The sequence below is a fragment of the Pleuronectes platessa genome, chromosome 13 (assembly GCF_947347685.1).
Source record: "Pleuronectes platessa chromosome 13, fPlePla1.1, whole genome shotgun sequence".
In the NCBI taxonomy this organism is placed as follows: domain Eukaryota; kingdom Metazoa; phylum Chordata; class Actinopteri; order Pleuronectiformes; family Pleuronectidae; genus Pleuronectes; species Pleuronectes platessa.
In genome coordinates this window covers 14,602,552-14,626,941 of record NC_070638.1, presented here as the reverse complement: position 1 = coordinate 14,626,941, position 24,390 = coordinate 14,602,552, and the positions used below count along the sequence as shown (strand labels likewise).

Here is a 24,390-nt window from a genome sequence, read left to right as displayed (position 1 = left end):
TCCGTCACAGAACAGGTGTATTTATACTGAGATTAAATTGCAGACAGGTGGACCCTATTTACTAATTATGTGACTTGCAAATGTGACTTGTGAATGCAATTGGTCGCACCAGATCTTTGTTAGGGGTTTCACAGTAAAGGGGGTGAATACATATGCACTCAACACTTTTCAGATTTTTATTTGTAAATAATTGTGAAATCCATGTAATATTTCCCCCCACTTCCAAATGATGCACTATTTTGTGTTCGTCCATTACATAAACTCACGATGAAATAAATTTTAATCTGTGGTTATACCATGACAAAATGTAGAAAAGTCCAAAGGGGGTGAATACTTATGCAAGGCACTGTACACTCAGTTACCAGTTTTAGATACACCTCTACACTCTGATGCTATTTGCCTTGTATTCATGTTGTCTATTATTTAGCCTTCAAATCTAAATATTGCAGGGCATTGTTATTATTAATGCACATTAGGTTTAAAGCATTATCAAAATATGCTGGTGACACTGAGACTCCAGGTCAGGACAGACATGATTAGGCTGCGTGGTTCAGAAGGGAAGAATCCAAATATTGCTTCAATTAAAACACAGTTTGCAAATGTCTGTGGTGCCCCTGCATATTTGTCACACCTTGATATTATTTCCAATATCAAATATTCTATTTGATCTGGTAAGTCCAGCATTTGCACCCACATACTCTCACACTCTTTGCAACAAATAGATGGTATTTATAGAAAGTAAGTTTGTATGAAGACATGAACACGTTCAGGGAAACATAAATCCAGATAAATAGGAAGCAACCAAACCATGTTTCTCAAAAGTGAGCAACAACCGTCTAATAAAAACAAAAACATCAATTTTCTTACCTAGACCCTACTCAATGAAAAACTCATGCTATAAAAGAAATAACCATATAATCAATATCTTTAGACCCTGCCTGATACGTGGAAGTGCACTAAACAAGAATACAATAGAATTCAGATAACGTGAAGTGTGTGTCTGCATGCAGTGCACATACATGTGTTGACCTGTGCAGCCACAGTGGACTCCCAGTCAGCTGAGACATGCAGGGGCAATTCATCAGAGTCCTGCTGGACCCCTTTCAGATAGCCGGCCACTTTCTAATTGCATTTGGGAGATTGTCACACCATACACTTGACCTCAGGGTGACAAATCAGCAGCTCACACAGACGGAAAGTGCACACACACCAACATATATACACAGACACACTTTCAGGTTATCTATTCACATAGGGAAGTATACGCCTTAGAGAACACAACATAGGATGGGGAGAATTCAATATCACACACAATCCACATTCATTCTGCTGGGGGCTTTCGTGGTCTGCTACGCAATTAAAGTCAATTGCGACTTCTGAAGTTGTGGGATTAGAATTCATCAGATGAACTGTGACTGTCAGTGTAGCCTGTTAATTGAACCGCGGGAAGTCCTTGTGGTTGTGTGACTTAAATACTGAGGAAGAGAGCTCTGTGAGGCATTTTGGCCGAAGTGCTGAAAGCCAATAGTGAGTGGAGTGTTAACAGCTGAAGTCAGACACCACTGTGAGAGGCTACTTGTGAGTGAAAGATGATGGGTTTGAGTGCCGCAACAGACTGGGAAATGAGCCTTAAGCTAGGTACTCCAGATCTCTCCAGCGAAAATATGTAAATAGGGAAAGATAAATGAGGCACAAGGTTGTTTATCAAGTTAAGTGGGAAATTGTGCAAATGATGTGTGTGTGTGTGTGTGTGCGCGCGCGCGCTTCTATGGCATCATGCATCAAAAGTTAGACCACGAAGGAAACTTATTTTTTTTTTCTTCTCCGCAGTTCACAGTATTAAAAGGAATTCCTAACCATGGTTTGAGTTCACCAACGGGGAGAGTAAACCAACCTAAGACAGGAGAAAGAGAACATCAGAGAAATGAGCACTGAGGAGAAAACCAGCGCTGCAAGTAGAGAGGAGGTCAAAGAGTTACAACGGAGTGGATTAAAAAGGGAGTGAGAGGAGACGCTGCAGGGAGATAAAAAAGGTAGAAAAGGAGGAAGCATCCAGAGTGATTATGTGTAAGAAAACGAATGCTGTTATTAACAGCACCATCAAACTCTCTAGTATTGCTCTGTGCTTCCTCTCCTCCTCCTAACCTTCTCCTCCCCATCATACCCATCCTTCCTTTTTCTGCTGCAGATTTCACAGTGGTAAACGATTCTTCTGCTCTTAACATCGCCACCCAGATGCACCGCTCAACCTTGCCCTCCCGTACCACTTACACGCCTCACCCGCTCTAGTTTCTGCCCAATCTCTCACCTTCCTCTCGTCTTACCTCTGTTCCTCTGTCATCCGCTCTTTGTTTGAACTGACAGTTTACTGCTCTCCCAGGGTCACGAGCTGACAGTTAAATAGTCCCTTGAACAAGGGGAATTTTACAGTTTTTTGGGATGAATGTGAGTGGCAGCATTCCCCTTCAAATACATACAATTCCCGAGCTGAAGCACTGCAGATAAATATATATAAAAAAATACACACAAAAGAGGATGGGTAGCAGACTGAGAGCTGCTGGCCACTGTCAGATCTCTAAACTGACTGCAGGAGCAAAACAAAAATGGATGTAGGACAGGATAGTGGTTAGTGGTTGTTTTTAGAGGGGAAATATCAGAAGATCAGCCTCTCACCTGCATTAGAATAAGGAATGTGGAGTATCTCTTTAAGTTATTCTTTGATATATTATTCACAAATAACAATATATATAGTATCAGTCAAATGAAAAGTATGAGAGCTTGTAAGGAAACTGTCTATTCTTTAGAAAGAACTGCAGGGATTTGGAGGAAACTGCCTCGTTTGTGGAGGATCAAATGTTCGGTCGGGGTTGACTGTGAGGTTATCAAGCGTGTTATTCAAGGGAGTTTAGTAGTTTCTCAAGAAAACAAGATTTTGGATGAGCATGGCCTTCTCCCTTCTTTTTTTCCCCATAATATTACAACTTTCCTCAATGGTTTAGTTTGGGTATATTTTCCAGTTTTGCGTGATCATTCTTCCCATAAGAAACAAAAAATTGCTCTCTCCATCATTGAAATAAAAAAAAAATACTTTGACCACCCTGAAGTCAACCTGCTTTCTGGTCATTCTTTTCTTGGCTGTCACGTATTTCGACCGAGTCACACCTCCCCCAGGTGACATTCATTTCATCATGTTTCTTTTCATTTCCCATATTTTCAACACCCTTTCTGTTGGACCGCAGGCCAGCATGGCTCTGAGATAATCACAGGCTGCCAGGTACAGCAGGGAGTCTCCATAAGCCCCTGAGCTGTAAATGTCACTGTGGCTTCGGCTTTGACCTCTGTCAGCTCAGCGGCTCACTGAGTAGAGAAGGACATGGCCCACTGGTTTATAGAAGAAACACACACTGGCACACAGTCACCCACGCACACATCTTTGTCTTGTGGACATGCTTCACTGCAAGCAATCAGACAATCGAGCATACACACTCACACAAACAACAGACCTTTTCTTACTGCAGACTTTTGACATGACAGAGCAGGTAAACTTGTGTTACTAATCACAATAATTAGATGTCAACTTGAACAGAGGCTTCATTAAAATCATTCACACCTTTTCTATGTAACACAAACTAAAATAGAGATTGTATGAGACAAAGGGTATAGTTTAGTTTATTTCTATGAATAAATGGCATATCAGTGCCTTCATTTCAAGTACCTGCATAGATGTGTCTTTGTGAATTTGAGGCAGAGAGACAAAGACCAATCTAACCTATTAACTGAATTAGAGAGGTTATGTTTTTACCCCGGTCCGTTGGTTTACTGGTTTGTTTGTTATTTAGCAAGATATCACAAAAACTACTGAACAGATTACCACAAAACCTGGGTCAGAAAGACTCTGTGCAGATCCAGATCATGGGAAGATCCTTCTTTTAATTTTAAAACATTGTGAAATAGGGTGTTTTTCAAAATGCTCTATGATTTGTCAGAGAATAATTCATTGATCTTAAAAAAAAAAACATGTTTAGGGGAACGATATTCATGAGTTGGTGTAATTTGATGCAGATCAAATAAAAACCTGGATCTAGTAAATATAAATGTAGCCTTATATGGAGACCGTTGGGCTTTGGTGGAGCTATGCACTCTAATGAGTGTGACTGTAGTTTTATGGTTGGCAGGATTACGCAAAAACTTCTTTACAGATTTCCACAAAACTTGAATTATAATGAAAAACATTTAATTTATTTTGCTGACATTTCTTACATTTCCCAGGGAATCATTCATTGATTGAGCACATTTAGACAACTGATATCTACTAGTGTGTAAAATTAAATAAAAATTTAATGAGATGGTTGACCTTGGCGGAGGTATGCATTTCCCTGAGTGCCATTTTACTTTCCTTGTATCCAACTGATTAGTACTGTAACTATGTTTCATGTTACTCTGACAGTTTTCAAAACAAAAGGGATGTTTGACAACACACGTCTGCCAAAACTATCTGCAATAAATGAAATCCTCTCTTGTATTATTGCTGTCTAGTGATGCTAAGAACAGGAGTAGAAAAAAAAAAGACCTGATGGTTAGTGTGTGTACCCTATGGGCGTCGCTGGCCTCAAGCAGCAGGTTCCCAGTTTGACTCCCAGCTGGTGGACCCATTTACTGCTCTCCCTACGTTTCCTGTCTCTCTCTGCTGTCAATATCTCATAGAGAAGCCAAAACCAACGGAGCATTGTGGGACTTGTCATGAGCACACTTTTGAATACAAAATAAGAAAATTAAGGTATGTAGCAATATTTAAGCAAGTGTTCAGTTATTCATATTGTTGAGTATTGTGCTCTACAGCATACAAATATGTTTGTAAGAATAATAACTGGCCCACAGGTAAATATTACTGATAGTTTCTAACACACACTCTATTATAGGGCACCATTATAGCTTTCTTTAAAAAAGTATATAGGGGCAGTAAGGGGACTCTAAGAATCAAAAAAAAAAAAGCAAGCCTTTGTGTAAATATAATTTTATTACATTATGGCTAAAAAACAACCAACTTCTTTTAACAAATTCAGCCTGTATTAACTGGCCTTTTAGCTCCAGTTTGGCCCTCCACCACTCTTGGGTTTTGCTTGATATTTGACATTAACGTCGTGTCAATTTGCATTAGGCAGGTGGCGTGCCATCATCTTCTCTGTGGATGTTTGCTCAGAGCAGCTGCCGGTGACTTTACATGGTTTTCCTGAGATAGAGGACTCACAACTAGGAGGGTAAATTAGCTGCCAGACACAGAACAACAGGTCGGCATGTCATTTTTCAGTGAGGTGGATAGTTGTGGCAAACCATTGACTTTATAGGGAGGGATGTCATTCTTTGTTGATATTAAAACATTGTTTAATCAAGCTTTCAAATGAGCTTTCAAGCGTCAGTATACAGCGGTTGTGTGCCTCTGCAGTTTTACACGAGCAGAAGGTTTGATTTACCTCCTCCTGAAGTCTGTAAACACAGGACACACTCAGCAGAAATAATTGAATCTGTCTCTTTTGTGTCACTCTCTTCTTTCTCTCTCTCAACCGACCCTATGTCGTTCAGTAGTAGAGTGCAGAATAACTCTGAAATCATCCAACATAGATGTTTAAGTCTAGCATTACTTAAAGCAAACACAGCATCAATGGAAGCAGACAGGTGGCATTTGAGAACACCAGGCGATCGTTTGCATACTAATGCACTCTTATTAAAATGACAAAACTGCACCATCAGTCAGGCGGGCCAGCAGGTGTGTGGGCTGTGGGGTGAGACCACATGCAACCTTCATCGGGAGGGTAAATTCAGGGGAAACATCTTGAAAAGAGGTAATGAGCAGTGTGGTTTTGATATGCAGTGGAGGTTAAGATAACCTAATCTGTCGTCTTTCATCGAGCTCTGGGCGTTAGTTACGTTTGTCATAACGGACAGCAGGCAAAAGCTCACGCATGCGTCGCTGTCATGTTTGATCATTTATCAGTCCTTCAAACTGAAGTAAATAGGAAGGTGTTTTGTTTTTAGAGAGAATGGCTCCATATATTTATACAGATTTGCTACAATAAGTCTCCGCATGAAACGCAAAATGCAAAAGTATTTGTTAAAGCGTTTAACCTGAGCCAGGCCATACAACATTGATAGCAATCATCATTTTCATCATCATTAGCAGCATACTACAAATAAAATACTTTTGAGTTGTATGTTTTTTAAATGCAGTCTTTGATTTCAGCTGATATGAAAAAGTCCAAGTATGGGGAAGAAAAAATGGTATCGGAACATCGCTACTAATAGACAATGAAAAATCGAATCAAGAAAGATTGACTGCTCAGAGGTCATTACACTATCTTAAAGCGGTGCAAGATAATAATATATATATGACAATAATTTGTCATATTATAAAAAGTTAATGCAGTTTAAACTAGAGGGGCGCTTGGAGAGTGCCTACCTCTGCCACGGCTGATGCCTCATCTCACCATGTTATAGAAGCAAATTCAAAGAGTATTGTCTCAGTTGATTACATTTTTTGAATAATCCTGATGCTAGTCAAACAAACGGTGATGAAAACATAACCTCCTTGGTTGAGGTTATGAACATATCAAGTAAAATTGAAAAACAATCTGACCAAATTTATCCAATTATATGTTACCGTTTAGTAAATAAGCAATATGCATCACTGACCACCTCCGAGGTTAGTTTCACGTTATCACTTCTTCATAGTGAGGTTCATGATATTTGCTGCACCACAGCAAATCTGTCATCATACCCCATCCATCTGGTCTGTGAGGTGACGAAATCCCCGCCTCGTAGCAACAGCCACACTTGTGATAAGAGTTAAATGACACAAAAAGGTCAACAAAAGGTCTGAGAAGGGCAGAGAGGGGCTGGTATTAGACCGTCTTCATCTACCACACGCTCTGGAAGGTAGGGGGAACATAGAAAGAAAGCTCAAATAAAAGGAAATATGGGAAAGGTTGGAGATGGACAATGGACAATTCCCCTATCTAACATGGATTGATGATGGATTGACAAAGTATACTCATAACACTAATGGATATCATAACAGTAGTTCCACAGCTGTACTACTGATCAAGGCTTATTTTGCAGTAGATGTCGTACACATGAGCACAGTATGTTCCCATTTATTATAGTTTTTAAGTTACTTTTAAGCTATTTTGGAACATTCACAATGTTTATCAAACCACCCCCTCTAATTATTAAGCAGGAGAAAAAATATTTTGTCTCAAAGAAATCTTTATCTTCTGTAGCCTGCTGGTTTGTTTTTTAACTGGAGACAAAGCACTCAAAGGCTTTTGATCTATATTTACTTTAAGCTAATATCATTACTGTGGCTTTCAGCGTCCACTCAGGATGAGAAAAGACAAAAAAGCCCTAAAGGGTTTTTGTTTAGGATCGTTTGGCTACACGTGTGCACCAATATTCACAGTTCATTTTGCCACAGTTCTCTTGAAATGAGGTGCTGGAATATTGAGAGACTTTTATCGAAGTAGTTCAGTACCACAGCGACAATGTACCAGCATATTTTAAAATACCCAATGGACAATCATCTTCGAAAAATACGTCTGGATTGTGAGTAACTTTCCAAAGTAATTTCCTGCTGCGGTGTTCTGCCAGGGAGGGAAATTGAGTCATTACAGCGAGTGCACAGGCAGAAGAATGGCTATAAGTATATGTTAGCCAGGAAGTCTGACTTAGTTCTATTCAGCACTTGACTGATGGCCCTCGCTGCCCTCATCTATTACACTGTCACACGTCTGAAATTGCCTTTCAAACGTTCTGGCACTTTTGGAAAAGTGAGCACTAGCCCTTTTTGTCCGGGTGCAGCTGAAAGAAGCCACAGTGGCAGGTGAGGATGCACAATAATCTTATTTCACTCGGGCCGCTGTCAGATGCTGCATGTCCACATCAATGGGGATCCAGCCCTGAGCTGTGATTGGAATGTCAAAATGTGAGCAAAATACACAGAGCAAAGAAATTAAGAAGGAGGGGGAGCAGACATATTGTGAAACCAGAGAAAACTTACTGACAGTCTCAGAGGAGATATTTGGATGTAAGGCAAAGTGTCATTACCCTTGCTCCCTTTGTCTGGTTGTCAATATGACATTGACATGGGTTGTGTAAGTAGATTCTGACTGATGGATGGATCAAGAAATGTATTTTTATGAGAAGCTTTGACTCCAACCATGTGGCCACGATACATACAATGTCTATGACTGTTTTGTACTGTATACTGTCTGTCAATTTGTGTCGATGACAGTCTCGGCTGCCTCTCACTCTGTCTTTGTGTGGGTGTGGGCCTGGCAACCTGGCAACTCATTCCTAAACACCATTAATGAAGGAGCTCCGTTTTTTTTCTCCTAGCGCCGACTCTCATCTATCACCCACAGCCAGGCCAGCCATCACTCCTTCACTAAATTAAAATCCACTGCAGGAGACATAAAAAGTGTAATGAGCCAAAAATTAGCCAATTACAATCATTACACTTCCATAATTGACCCTGGAGACCCATGTCCAGGGGTACACACTCTGCCTTAAGGTTATGCGTGTGTTTGTTGCACTTAATTAGGAGAAGATTGGACCATGAGGAGGAAATCTAATTTATTTAACTGCAGCAATCCAACAGCTGACAGGCAGTAAACAGGGAGCGTTTTGGAGAGGTGAATAGCTGAAGTGGTTTTATTAGAGAGGAAAAATGACTAAATAGATGAAAGAAAATAGACAAGGTTTACTTTTTTTCTAAGAGTATTGCTTGTAGTTGCGTGCTCCATAAACTGAGTTGCCAAAAAGTCAAAAAATGTCTCATTGAATATTAAGTGATAACAGCAAATGATTAGTGTCCCAAGGCCTTGTTGACACCATGGGTTTGCTAAACAATCAACAAACAGGGGGTTTGGAGTCATGCCGAGTAATTAGTCTGAGACATGGGCATACATACAAGAAATAATTAGTGTCCAAATGAAACAAATGAGATGGAATGTGTTAATTGGTGAGATTAGGAGGTGATGGTAGGACAGACCCAGGATAACCCTCTGTTTACAGTCTTTGTCCTGAGCTAAACTAACCAGCTGCAGGCTGTAGCATCACATTAAGAAGACATATATTACTTTGTCCTGTTATTTTGTCTCTTAATCTCATATTAAACTGTAACACAGATTATTAGTGGTAATGAAAGCAAAAGGATAACATAAACTGAACAAAGAAATAAGTGTGTAAAGGATGTATTTTACTGTGACCCTCAAAGATGATTTATTCTTTAAGAAGCTCTTAGCTTTCAACTTTCAAGAACAAGCACCACTCGTTGATCTACAACTATTTCTTTAGATTCTACACCTGGAGAAAAACACTGGAAAATTAAGTTATGTGAAAATAATGTTTATGTATTAGTCTTACATTGCTGTTTGTTTACGTTAAGGCACATTCAATCTTAATGGACTGAATTAACTTTTAAGCAAATTGAGATTTGGATGAAGTTACATAATTAGTTTCTGTTAAATAAATGCATTTTGTAAAAATACAAAGTGAACAACAACAGACACTAAGTCACAGTTTTATCTTTCGTACCTATTTGTTATAATGTGACCTCTCTCTGTCACTTTCTCAAACAAAGGTGTTAATCTCAATGTTCCCCAGGCTGAAGCATCATTAAATAAAAAGCCTGTTTATATCTTTCACATTGATGGGAAACTGCTAGACATCCATCTAGATTAAACCATTATTTACCCATCTGGTTTGTGTCTAAAAAATAGTTCATCACTTGAAAATGAAGGACAAATGGCTCTTTTATTCAGTGAGAACAAAATAACATCTTTAAAAGAGCCCCTTTGTGCCATTTTACTTCATCTAAAACCCTAAGGACACTTAAGCTTGTGCAGTCTTTCAACCTAACGGCAACTTTTAACATCTACTGATTTGAGATAAAAACCTATTGACAGATTTTTGTGTGACTCAATTATAACAAATTGCAAAAATCCCCATTCATACATCTTAAACTGGTCCGATAAATATTTTGTGTATTCAGATCTATGCTGTGCAGGAAAATACAAGAGGAAAGATTACAATTCATTTTTGGAAGTGTCACATAAAGTGTTTGTGTTTAAATTAGGCTACAGCTCTATAATGACAAAGCTTTTTAAGACGACCCACACCATAGAGTCTGTGGCTGGTTGCAGTATTCCTCTAAAATTACGCTTCAGTCTTGTGAAAATTAAATATAGACCATTATTAAAACAAAATCAAACTACACATCAAATAAATATTTATCACATATATAATTTCTGTTATTTTAGGTAGTGCTAATTTTCCCTGTAAGTTTGGTTTTAATTATTTATTTGATCCTATATAAAGTGGGGTTAAATGTCATGACTGAAAGAGGAGACTGAGTCTCAATTGGTCAAAAAGTGTATTGATGTGACTCACAGTATTGCTAATGTGCATATTCTTGGCTCCAAATGTGTAAGATGGCAGTGCTTGTAGTGGGGATATTCAGCTTTGTGGATAATGGGAAGAAGTGGAGACATGTCGTCCATCTTTATATACAGTCTATGATACAGGCATACATCTGTAGTGTCTACGAGACATAACTCAAATTAAATTGAGTGTTTGTATCGTACAAGTTATTCTAAACCCAACAGGTCCTCCAATTTAAGCAACAATAGAGCTCTCTACCTTTTGATGTGATCCAAAGTAGTAAAACAGCAACACACAAAATGGACTGTCGTCTTTATGGTAAGAATAATAACCACTCAATAAAGATTTTAATTTTAATAATGGTCATGGGTAAAAGTAACAGGAGCCCTTTGATTTGTTGACCCAGCAATCAACTCCTCCTTCTGATGAGGGCTTTGTCCCGCTCTATACAGAATCAACTGACTTCCTTCTTTGACCCCATCATGGGTCGCCTAACAATAAAACAGGTCATTCAGCTGCTTTCACAGACGACCTATCGACTTGGGTTATTTACGAGGGTGACGTACTTGTTGCATGCAAATGTAAGAATTGTGCACTTGTAACAGTCAAGTGTAAATGTGCCGCATGTATCCAAGCATATTCAAAGTCATTTTATAAGCATTATACCCGAGGTGTAAATTAGAGCTGGGTGAGGAACATTCAAATTGAAGTGATATATGATAAATATTAAACATGACAAACAATTACGTTTTTCTCGAAGTGAACTATTACTAGCATTATTGTGGCAGTTAGAAGTATTCAGTTCAGTTAGATGAAATGAAACACTAGCTTTGCAATACATATACAACAAATTTAGATGATGAAAACAATGGGAGAGCCCAGGGGGTCTATGTTAGCAATAAAAGAGAGATGGGATGGAGACAGCAGGGCAGAGGGGTTGTGGGTGATGGAGGATAAAGTTAGTATGACTGAATCTGATGTCATACACACAGGTCCAAGAGCCAGATTATCCTATTTAATGCTCACATGAACAAGGCAAATGGAGTGAAGAAGATATGCAAATTGCCGTCTAATTAGCTTGTCAGAATACTGAAGGCCTGTCACACCGCAGTAAGAGAGAGAGAGCAAGAGAGAGAGGGGGAGAGCAAGAACGAGAGCGAAAGAGAGAAGGAGAGAATTAGTTTCAGCTGCCATTCACTGCACATTTCATTAAGGAATTTCAGCTCACATCAGGACCATGGGTCAGCGCTCTATCCTTGAAGAGCAGCCATCCTTTTGACAAAAACGAGAGGCAGCACTATTCAGGCCCATGTACATCCCACCTCATGTCTGTGTCTCTCATAAACAGATTGGCAGTCCGTTACAATAAGATTGATCATCACCTGCAGCGGGAGAAATCCCAACCACATCGATGGCCTGTTAAAATATCCTTAAAGTTTTGACCATCTTCTGCAGCATGAATTCGGTAGATATCGCTTTTACTGTGCACATTAGTGCGACAAGCACACAGTTCCCTAAAAAACAGTCACGTACAATGTGACACTTAAATATTGAAACAAAGGCTGTAGTCACATGCAAAATCATCCACCCTACCAAGCTGATGAGTTACATATGTAAAATAAATAACACTAAATGAATACAGCATTTTCCAATATTTCAAGGGCGATATGGGAAACATGCAAGATCGCGCTGTTCACTGCATGCTTACATACCTAATTTTTCAACAGTATGCTTTCAGTTTAAATTATACAAGAGAAAAGGGCTTTACTATGAGAGCTAAACCCTGAAAAAAATAACATTATCTCAGTTATAATTTCTGAAAGGAATGCTACTACTAGTTACGACTGATATGCTCATTTACATGTCTATATACGTTTATGTGCACAATATCTGATGTTCATTTTACCGTGAACTATCAGGTGATAGCTGACAACTGCAGCTTAGAAAGGTGAAAAATAGACAGCACCCGCCAAACCCTTTAATTGCTGATTATCGCTTTAACAACACAGTTTTATGAGTGAAGCTATTACACAGTACTTTCTAATTCGAATATTGAAGCTGCAGCTTGGCTGAGGTAAAAAAGCAATTTAGTCAAACAGATGTAAAATCCATGATCTCATGCATTGACAAATCATTTTGTACATGATGCTGGTTATGTTTTACTGGCCCACAGCCAATTTATTTGTGGAGTACATTTAAAAACAATTATCAAATTAATGAAATTGATCATGAATAGTGGGAAAACGTAAGTTAATAGAAGCATAGAATATATGAATTCATGCACACACAGCACCGCTCAAACAACGAATTAAACACAAATAAATAAAAGCCGAGTGTGGTCAGGCATGTCTTCATGATCACAATTAAGAGGGTCATCTGCAAACTGCCAGCCTGCTGCAGAGCATGAATGTAAAAGTAGCAGCACCGGATGGAAAAAGGGTTTTACGTGTATGAAATGCTGCTTTTTCATTTAATAAACAAGCTGCTGTAGACATAGGACCACATTTTCAGGGAACTCATCATATCCTCCTGGACAAAAATACACACACACAGACTGAACCCATTACTACTAAAAACACACGCACACAAAATATAGTAAGGAGCAAGCAAGAAATTGAAAATCATCACATAGTGTCAAGAAAAGAGAGACAGATCCAGCGCAGAATAGAAAAAAGGGGGTAATAGGCTAATAAGGGAAGGGACTTGGTCCTCCAGCAAATCAATCTGTGGCTAAGAGGTTGTTTGACGCTATGAGCAACTTGACAATGCACTGATGACAGAGCTTCAGTGGAGCATTACTGGACATGTAATTACTCAGACCATCTTATATGGATCCAATTAGCTTTCCTCAACAGCGGATAGTCACAGTGATTCCCATCATATTAATGTTTCATGCCTCTTACTCCTGCAGAAAATGTGTGACACCATATTTTTCATCCATCTTTTCAGAACCGGCTTATTTAGTTATTAGACGTTCATATGGTAGATGCAGATAATATACAGTTTGGCCATGTACAAGTATCTTTTAAAAAGGTAGATATAGGTTGTGAAATGTTTTTCAGATGAGAATAATTTTGCTCTAGGATAAATTGCCTCATTGCTTATAAAGTGGTTTTACTGAAACATGACAGTCATGCAGTCAGTCCAGTAGTAACTCGACTCAGTAATGCAGAATATAAGATGACATGGCAGCACAGTTCAATTAAAGTCATTTCTGTCTAACACAATAAAATGGATGATTTACAACCTTAAATAACACACAGGGTTCATGGATTCTGAGAAGGAGCGAGGAATTGGTATCCACTGTAGCCTATTGACTATTGATGACTGTAAGCCATATGAGAAGCTCACCATTAACACAGGCAATGCACACGAACAGATACAATTCATCCAGCTGGGACATTTCTATGTTTTCTTGATTTAATGGTGTTGGGCCAGAGCCCAGCGGGGTGCCACCAGACACTGGAGCCGAGAGGAACAAAGGGTTGTTAAACTTTGGGCGGGAAAACATCCTCCTGCAGGCTCAAGAATCTCCCCCTGGTGGTGGAAAAATGTCCTGGGGTTTTCCCAGAAACCCCTGCTCAATTCCAAGCCCCGCCCACTCAGATCCATTTCTGACACTCAATTGGCTTAAAGCCAGCATCCTCCTATGACCAACTCCTCAAGGAGGAAGACCTCTCAGGTAGAACAAAACCACTGAGACATCAATAATCGCAGCCATTTTACCCTGCTCTGAAGACAACACCAGGCCCCCTTCGGGGCCTCCCAGCTGATTTAGGTGCTAAAGGGGGCAACCAGAGTTATTTTCTTTCATTTCTTTCATTGTCTTTTATCTCAGTCGACGTTTTTATTTTCAAAAGGACTTTTGTTATTTTAACTTGAAGAGGCCGCGCACAGGAACTCGCTCGCCGGTCGAGCATCACAGACTTTCTTTCCAAATCCACAGCGGCGTTACCGCTGTTCATCCCTGCAGAAGAGACGAAGCTGAATTCCATTCCAAGAGCAAGAGAAGTTCGCTCGATTCGGCCCAGCGCTGATCTCCGTTGCAACCACGAGACCCACCGGAGCACTGCTTAAGAGGCCAGGACACTGATTTTGTTTTCCAGGAATCCGCCCGTTCGCACGCATCCTGGGGTTTAACGAGACATTCACTGGACTCCCGGAAATCCGCGCCCCACGCGCAAGCAACACCGCGGAGGTCACAGTAAGAGGCTTTATTGTCTGGGCAGATGTTAATCTAATACGTAGCGTATTGTTTTAATACTTGAACGTATTTGTTTTGTATGAGACCGCCGAGTCTCTAATGTTTAGCGGCGATTCGCCACTTCCGGTTTCCGGTTACGGCCTTGTGCCACAGTTTTTAAGCGCCGTGAGCAGCGTCTCCAGCTCATTGTGACCGTTTGAACAACTTTAAAGAGACTTTACCGGTCAAACCTCAGCACACAACGCCACTTGGGTGCTGAGTGTTAAAGTAAATGTAACTTGTCTCTGACGGTGCTTTTAAGAGCTTTGCTCTCTCCTTGTCTCTCTCTCTCCTTCTAAACCGACCTATACACACATCCGATCTGTATTTAGAATACAGTTCATGTAACATAGTTAAATCTATATTCAGAGAGGCTGGACACATCTGGAAGCCATGCGGCCGAACGCCAAAGCAGAGACAAAGAATTCTCTTTGTCTGAAAATCCCTTTGTGTAATTCGTGTGACGACCACCAGTGTGAGCTCCGGCCACATGGTGTCATTAACATAGACTCCATTTTGAATAACGCAAGTTAAACCACCATTTTGAATCTATTATTGCCACGCCTCCTCTCTCCCTCTCCTCCCATTCTGGCTCTAAATTCATAACGGCTCCGCCATCTTGTTTTGTAGTCAATCCGCCATTTTGAGAGTTTTTAGGCCTTGATTCCACGAATCATGATCGGCCGCCATCTTAGATGTGACGTCACCAAGTGACTGCGTCATCGCCACGCCCCCTTCTTTTTCTCTCGCTCTCTCGCTCTCTCACACACACACACACACACACCCACACAGACACAGAGACACATTGATAGACACAGACAGATACACACACACAGATACACATAGATGAATACATGTGTTTTTCTAAGTTGTGATAAGCGGCTGCTGTTGTTATCTTTGAAATATGGGAGTTTGTTAAAATGATGAATCATTAAATAACACTAACTTTATTTCACATGCATATACATAGACACACACACACAGAGACACTTTGACACAGATACACACACACAGATACACATAGATGAATACATGTGTTTTTCTGAATTGTGATAAGTGCTGCTGCTGTTGTTATCTTTGAAATATGGGAGTTTGTTAAAATGATGAATCATTAAATAACACTAACTTTATTTCACATGCATACACATAGACACACACACACAGAGAGACACTTTGACACAGACACACACACACACACCGAGACAGACATACATAGGTAGACCGCCGGTTTTACATGTATTTGCTGAATTGTGATAAGTGCGGCTGCTGTGTTTATCTTTGAAATATCGGAGCTTGTTAAAATGATGAATCATTGAATAACATTAACTTTATTTCCCCTTTTTAATAAATGCTTTTGTAATTAAAGTATCTGTAATCTGTGATTATTTGTGCATATGTATGTGATTGCAGCTGGATTATGATTGCCTGTGCTCGAACTTAGAAGCCTTCACTGTTAATTAAATAATTATTAATATTAAATATTGAGATTATTGATTTGACATTTATCATTATGAGACTGATATTTATAGATTGTATCGTTGGTCCCTGTAACCAGGGTGGTGCCCCGCGACAATAAGCAATGATTACAGATTTGTATTATTCTTAATTGATAATTTTATTGTTTTCATTGATTATTTTAACTATTATTAATGGATAACCGTATCATTTCGAATTAAATGTGTTACATTTCTTAATTAATAGCTTTATCATTTTTGATTATTTTTAAGAAATAATTGTTATTTTAATAATCATATTTCATGATTATTAATAATTAGCCAACGTCAATTCTACTCCTACTATTGCACAACAATGGTGAGAAAATGTGTTTCCCCCAGGTGTTATACATAGTTTCTATATACAATTATATCATTTTAAGATCCGTTTCTCAGTAATAATTTCATCAAAATATATATTTTGAAAGTTGTTTGGTTATGAACCTCTGGCAGGGAACATTTGCACAGGTCAGATGCAAGGTCAAGTTATAGCAATAAAATGTGACAAACATGATATTGCTCTGGTTTGTAATAGGAGGATGTCATTATCTCAGGCACAGCAAATATGACTTTGTGGTCCAGTTTAAATGAGGATATACTATGATGGAACAGGATGGGAAAACCAGAACGAAAAGGATTGAGATTACAGAGGGGGAGAAAAAAGGGGAACATATCTGTCCTTCTTGGAGCAAACGCAGAGAGATGGGTGTGGAGGCATAGCATTGAACCTAATGTCCTAAGGCGAGGAGGAGATATCAATACACACATACACACACACTGACACTTCACTCCAGTCCCCTGCTCCTGGACACAAAAAATGAATGAGGTACAGTATAAGGACAAAAACTGTGCTACAACTCCAAAACCACAGAGGAATTGTGTCTCTGGGTTCTTCCTATGCTTTTTAAAGTAAAGTGTCCTTTTTAAATTGCACAAGCAAGTAGTATAATGAAACATATTATTACCTCTGCCAAGAAGGTTATGTTTTCAACACTGTCCGTTTTTTTGTTTACCAGTAGGATTACACATAAATTACTGAATGGATTACCACAATATTTAGTAGAAGGAAGGGACATACGCCAAGAAAGAACCCAATATATTTTGGGGGGTGTTTCTAGGATATAACATAACACTTTATGAAAGGGCTTTTTTTTAATATTTTCACTGATTTCCAAGCGGGACAATGCATAGATCTTTATGATATTTAGGGGAGTCAAATCGGTGCAATATGGTGCAATATGGTGCAGCTTGAACTAATTTCAGCCTTAACAGATGTATGTGATTTCGAATGTCATAATGTAGTGTTATTGCAAATAGAGAGATATTATAACAATTTAATCTAATTCAACATCCAGCAGAGAAACACTGGCATATATTTGTTGTCTTGTTTGTGGTTGTCCAATGAATACAGAGACACAATTTAATCTTCTTTTAGCTCTGTTTTCGTCCCTAGCAGATTGAAATGTGTGGTTCTACAATGATCCACTATTTTCATCAGCTAGCCGGTACCTTTTATTGCCATTTGAAGCTAGGCAGGTAGCATTCAGAGGGCTTATCAGGGCTCTGTCACTGATAACAGTCCACTTGTGAATAATCAAAAACCAAAACAATGAGCTGCAAGATGCTTAACCCTCGGGAAAACTGCGAAGTCTTACAAGTCCAGTGATAATTCACTGTGGGTTTGTCACTATTAGCAGCTCTGTTCACGTTACACAATCATTTGATCCATAGTTTGATACAAGTAGTAGTTATTGAATATCAATATAATAACAATGGGACGGTACCAATTTATATAGGGGTTATCATTTACTAAAACGATACTGCCAAATAACAAGCTCCAATCATTGCCGTGCTGGGCTGTTAATGCTGCCGGCAGCAGAGGGAAATCTGGTTTGTAGGTTGGTGTCAGTCCTCTAAACAGCATCCCAAATCTTTGATGTTCTGCATTTGTTTCATGTTGCAGACTTGCCTCAGTATTACCTCACGACTAAGCACCCACTGCAGAAAATGTAACAGCGGCCCAAAGGCAAAGAAGAAGAAGAGAGAGAGAGAGAAAAGGGGAGGGAGTGGGAGAGATGAAGAAAGAGGCAGGCAGGCAGGCAAAGTGATATGTTCCTCTTCTCCCTCGGGGCAGATGATCAGGCACCTGCGTGGTTTGATCAGACTGTCCCTTCAATATCCATGCTTATCCTTTGATGATCCATCACATCGTCTCTTTCTATACTCCCCCTCACTGTCTCTCTCTTTCTCCCTCTCTCTTACACACACGCTCTACATATCCCCAGTTCCTGGATCTACCTTTGTTTTTTTCCTTCATCTCCTCCTCTCTCCCCACCTCTCCCTTTTCCTAACATCTTTTTGTCTCTCTCCTTCCCTTGTCACCTTCCTCGTCACCTTTGAAGTGAGTCACAGCTTCTGCTTTTTTGGGTCCTGCAGTTTAATAATAACGTCTGCTTTTGTCACTTCGGTGCAGTTTCCCTCTCAAGTAGTCATTGTCGGTAGATCGGGGATTTAGCAAAGGGAAACCGACTGCTGGTATAGTGTGAATACACTGCACAACGACACAGCCAAATCTATAATGATAATATGTGGTAAAAACAATCATGTACTTTGAAACAATCATGTTATCAATTTCACTTCTTTATCTACTACCCTTTTCCATTTAGGTTGTTTCCAGACATGAACTCAGAACAATGTCTAAACGCAGCAGAAGATTATCTGGATCAGAAGCGTTAACAACAACAGGAAAATCCCAAGAGCATTCGGGTATTGCATGTTTACTTAAAAAAAATTGGCACAGAAATCCAGATTGTTTACAGTCCTCATGACCAAAAGCTCTCCAATCTCGCCTTTCCAAGTTGACGTCTTTGTCAGCATCTTCTATGAGTAGGGCATCAATCATGGGTTAGGAATGTTGCTCACTGTGAAGACTTTTCCCTGCTGTACTCTCACATGGGCTCACTCGGACACGATCTGGAGTTTTTACCTGGGGTTCTGGCAGAAAACTCCTCACAGAGCAACTGACTTGAACATTTGCCGTCTTACATACTGGACAATATAGGGAGTTCAGTACATGTTCGAAAGAAGTTTTATTATCTTCTCTGTCTTTTTAAATCCTAAACGATATCCTGCTTTTGTCTTAGCAGACAGAAACATTTTTGGGGGATCCACATGAACATATCAAAAGCTGCTATTGCCACAGTGGCATTGATTCTGTACACGATAAGAAAACGATACATCTGTAAACAAAAGCGCATTAGGCAGTGAGAATGGATCTATCCAGCTGGAAGTTTTGATAATGGCACTAGAAAGTTTTCAATCACTTCCTGTTTGTGTCTTCACTGCAACAACAGAGAAAGTGATGTGATTGCTCCTGACACAACTGCAAGATCATTAAATTTTGTTCAATCACAACCACTTAACTGTCCATCAGTGTGGTTCATTAATAAGTCAGGTGTTGTAAACAAAGCTCTCATTGGAATAGGATGCTGTTCGCTACAGAAATCCTCCTTACAACTGGCTTTGAACTTATAATACGATTTTTCAAATCACACAGCAAGCATTAAATAGAATTTGACTAAAAATAGGATTAACGGCACAGACGAAATGTTAATGTTTGTATTATTTTGCTGTTTTGCTCATCAAAGTTATGGATGAAATGGAAGAAACTTTCCGTAGTTAAAAACACTGTCATGGGGGTATGCGCATAACATATGTTAATTGGAATATAAAATCCTAAAGTTTGACAGGCTATGATATACTTTATCAACATCTAATAGAAGCTACATTAGTGGAATTAAATCAAATGTGATTGTTCTAGTAGTCAGACAGCAGCAAGGCAGCTATCAGCCATTAGCCAGTAAACAACAGTCCTCTCCTCAGTTCTCAACTATCGACGTTATAGTATTGACCTTCTTGGATGGAGCTAATAAGTACTGTGCGTTTTCAAGTGTGAATTGTGTGTATTGTTGAGCCCTGTCAAAGGGAACATTTCATTCAATTTAGGACAGAGAAAGTGTATCTATCCATCGATCTAAAATGGGGTTATTGTCAAAGGGAAGTAAACATAATAACACAGCTTAACAGATACCCTATCTTATTCTATGCCACTTCTTGTGTATGTCTTTTTGTTTTTTTGTCATTCTTTGGACCCGTTCAATCAGAAGGACTTGACATTAGCTGCACACCACATTCTCAATGTTGGCAATGGAGAGATACGGTGTGAATGTAATCAGGTAATAAGAATATCTAGATACAATCTGGATATGGAAGGCATTTTAAAGCAATATGAATAAATCTAATTTCATGGATAAAATAAACCATATTTGTTAAACTTGTTCTTTAAAAAAAAAATCGTAACTTTGGCTAGTTGCTGCCATTCATTTTTTAATGTTCTCAAACATGCTACTATCTATATATACTTAAGGTTTGAAATATTTCTTTTTGACCTAGGGACAGGGCAGAACCCCGTAAGTTATTACAGTACAAAGTGAAAAGAGTTATAGTCTAATCTCTAGTCAACTGTTTCACAGGTATTCCAAAGAACAGATCGACTTATCTAAAATATGAAAATAACCAAAACCCTTTTTCCACTTATGATGACCCTCTCTCATTTTCATTATCCATGTGTCTCTTTCATACTTTTCCCTCAGCTATCTCATCTCCATTTTCCTCCACTTCTCGAAGTACTTTTGTTCCTTTACCCTGTGTGAGTTCAGCAGGGGAAACAATGTACAACACTGCATTATACTGGTACCATGATGAATGGGGAGGATCCATGCTTGTTGACTGTGGCCTTGAGATAAAGAATAGACAAATGAAACTGCCTGCCTGCCTTGCAGCACCCAAGGGTCTACTGCCACCATTCCTCATGTTAATTTGATTGAAAACGCTCGATCAGCACATACTCCTCGACCCACACCTTTGCTCTGACGGAGGTGCTGGGTGGGGATTGGGGAGGTAAGGAATAGACGATGCCATCATGACATGCGGTAATAACAATGAATCTCCGGGATGCCTGTCTCAGCGTGTAATGTTGAGGTTAGGCCTACTGTGGGTAGTTTACATCAAAGTGAAATGTGGTGCCACAGGAGAACGACAGCACAAGGAGACGGGAAGGAAAAGAGAAATGAAGATAGGGATAAAAAGGTGAAGTGAGTCTAAGAAGTGAAAACATATGAGACTTCCAGAGAAGAGGGAATAAAGGACGATGTGGAAAAGGACAAGTGAGAGAAAAAAACACAGGCAAGTACTTAACAGTCCTGGTCTGTGTTCCCTCAATGCAATTAATGTTGAGCCAGAAGGACAGCCCAATACCTCTCTGCAGTAAAACAAAACCACGATTGATGAGAGTGTGTGTGGGTCCGTAATGCATATGTGACTGGATATGGGCTTACTCGGAGCAAAGTGTCAAGATAGGGAAGAGGAGGAAGGATAGTTGGACTTAGAAAGAAGGGATTGTGGCGCTTGGGGGGAGATGGTTAGAAAAATGTGTAAGAGAGACGCAGACAAATAAAGGAAGACAAATTGGGCCATTTTTTCACACAGTCTCCTTGGTAGCTATTGTATGGGCTTCAGTCGTTAGACCGCTCTCAATGAGAAACATTCCATAAGAAATATCACCCGTCTGCAGCCAGTGAATGCACTTTTCTTTTTTTTTTTCCTTCTCCGCCAGTTTTTCACGAGGCTTGACCTTCTTAAGTCAACAAACAATGTGTTAATCTCGTAGCAAAGCAATCACAAGTAATTTCCTATTTAGTCCGCCTGCTCATCGTGGTGTTATTAAGACTTCATAGATTTGGTTACTAGGGATAAGCTATGTGCTGTAAATTACTGTAAATCATCAAAACTGGATTACAGAAGAGTAATATCTGTAAAAAAAAAAAAAGATCTTTACATCTCCATTTTTGCGATGTGAATAAGTGATAAATGAATATGAAGTTGCCATTTTTGCTTAATATATTCTTTCTTTTCCATATATTTAAAAAAACAAAATCTCCCTACACCCCTCCAAAGCTTCATTAAGTCTTTATATACAGACCTTTTTCCATTGCACTTGTTTTACACTTTACAGCATGTTTACAGTCCAGGGCTGTTAGAGGCCCTAATGCGGAAAGTAGGGGAAGAAAAAAATGACCTTTAACATGAATACTGTTCCACACAGTTTAAGGGCGGCTCCATTTCCCATTATTTATACAACTGAACACACATAAATTGAAAAAGACCAAAGTGTGGCTGTGGCATCAGCAGAAAAAACACACACACCAAAAATGAAAACTTCGGAAGTAAAATAGCTGAGCATCAGTTTTCCATGGTTGTCAGGGTTGGGATTAATAGGAGCCATTTCGCCATAATGAGCTGTTAAGCATTTGCTGCCAAAAACCCTCTTTGTTTGACTTTGAGTCTCAGAATACCTTCTCTAATTATAACAGCTCTCTCCTTCCTGTCACTGTCAGCCCTGGTGTACCTGTGTGACAGCTGCCTGATTCCAGCTCTTGTTAGACAACATAATCAGCTCCCGAAACAATTATCTGGAGATCGGGAGTATAATGATGTCGAGCTGGCATTATTACATGTGTACTGTAGCTGTTCTGTGACTCAGTCTGTGCTAAACTCCCAGCGCCCACTTTAATGGAAACCATTAGGTGTTGTCCAAGAGATGTTTTTCTTCATTTAGTGCCAGAGGAGTTTTTACTGTCCTACCAGGCTCTGAAAGCCTTTTTTTCCCCTCATACAGCTACAGTGAGTTCCCAGTAACCAAACCATCAGTGAAAGCAGAGCATCTACAAATCTAATGTTGTATACGACAAGCCCCCCACTCCTACAGTTTCCTATGTACAACCATAGACTGTATATAAAGATGGGATGACATGACGGCTCCCCGGAGTTAAGCCAAAGCATTTCGATCTCCACCTGGTTGTGGCAATCTGGCCTCCCCCCCATGTAAATGAACATGGTCATTTTAGGGTAGTTCTTATCACAGTGTTGTTTGTTCAAGCGTCAAAGTGAAACTCACGATTCTATTGACTCACGATTGGTAGAGCTTGTGAACTGTGGCTCCATCCCCTCGCTATACTGCACATACTCCAAATGTGTAAGATTGCAGAGTTCCTATGTATTATATTTAAGCTTCATTGCTGTTTAGTTTAAATAAGACAAAAACATAGCTTCTTGTGTGCTCTGCTTGATATTCTGGACAAGCTTGTCAACCTGAAAATGAATATTTACATCACCAGAAGCTGACAGCCCTCGGAGGAAAAGACGCTTTTGAGAGGAAGCTCTTGCTCAGGTTAATGGGGCATTTCAACTCAGCTTATGAGGAAAAGAAAAAGGTTGACACATGGCTTCAATTTGCAGACGCCGTGAATAGGTCCATGTCAGGGTGAGTGAAAAAGATGACTCTTAATTCGAAACCTTGAGAGTCACAAGATTATAAAAATATAAATGCATTTTCACGAACCCTCAGAATGCTTGAATAAATCTGTTTTCTTCATCCAACTTAAAAAGCATGAGCTAAACCATCTAAACCATTTCAAATTCTGACTAATAGCTTTATATAAAGGAAGAGCACTAGAGTTCAAACAGTTTTACGTTCAGATGTGTATGGCAGAGGAGCGCTTGTCAAGAGAATAAAGAGACTTCTGGAACTGCTTTGAAAATCATTCTTCATTTGCTTTAACATCACTAGGGCTGATAAATGGAATTCAGTCACCATGACAAATCCTGAGTACAGAGAACTGTCGGCTCAACCATTTGTTTCTACGTTGCCACAGTTGCCTGTGCACATTACTGAAGCATCCTCGTCTTGGCCCCTATGTGTGTTAGACAATATATATGCGGGAGAGGGTGTGTATCTTGTACTTTTAAAATGTGTGTGGATACTTGGAGTATCCTGGTGTTTCCTACCAGCATAGGGGACAGGGGCATCCTTGTCTAGAGCGACCAGAGGGGGGTCCAGCAGTACAGTGTCCATGTTCTCTGTGATCACGCCATGGTAGGATGTCTCAATCCACGGCTTGTGCTTGTTCACTGTGGAGAGGGAAAAAGAGAATCAATACAATAAATGTTAGGATCTCCCTTTACAAATGTACTCCTTTACTTTTGTTCAGTTTATAACAGTTGATATTAAAGGAAGTAGTAAGTCATTTGTAGGGGGAAGAGGGGATCTGCCACCCTTTAAACCAAAATAACCAAAAATTCAGCCATGCCCAATGAGAGTGT

The 24,390-nt window shown here is 39.6% G+C and overlaps 1 protein-coding gene across 1 annotated transcript in view; it reads right to left on the bottom strand.

Moving 5' to 3' along the window:
- The window catches only part of clstn2a (calsyntenin 2a), an 89,027-nt gene that overhangs the window by 44,457 nt on the left and 20,180 nt on the right, over positions 1-24,390 (bottom strand). Inside the window, exon 4 of the mRNA XM_053438000.1 lies at positions 24,076-24,198. Coding sequence (XP_053293975.1) covers positions 24,076-24,198 — 123 coding nt within the window. The remainder of the gene's footprint in view (positions 1-24,075; positions 24,199-24,390) is intronic.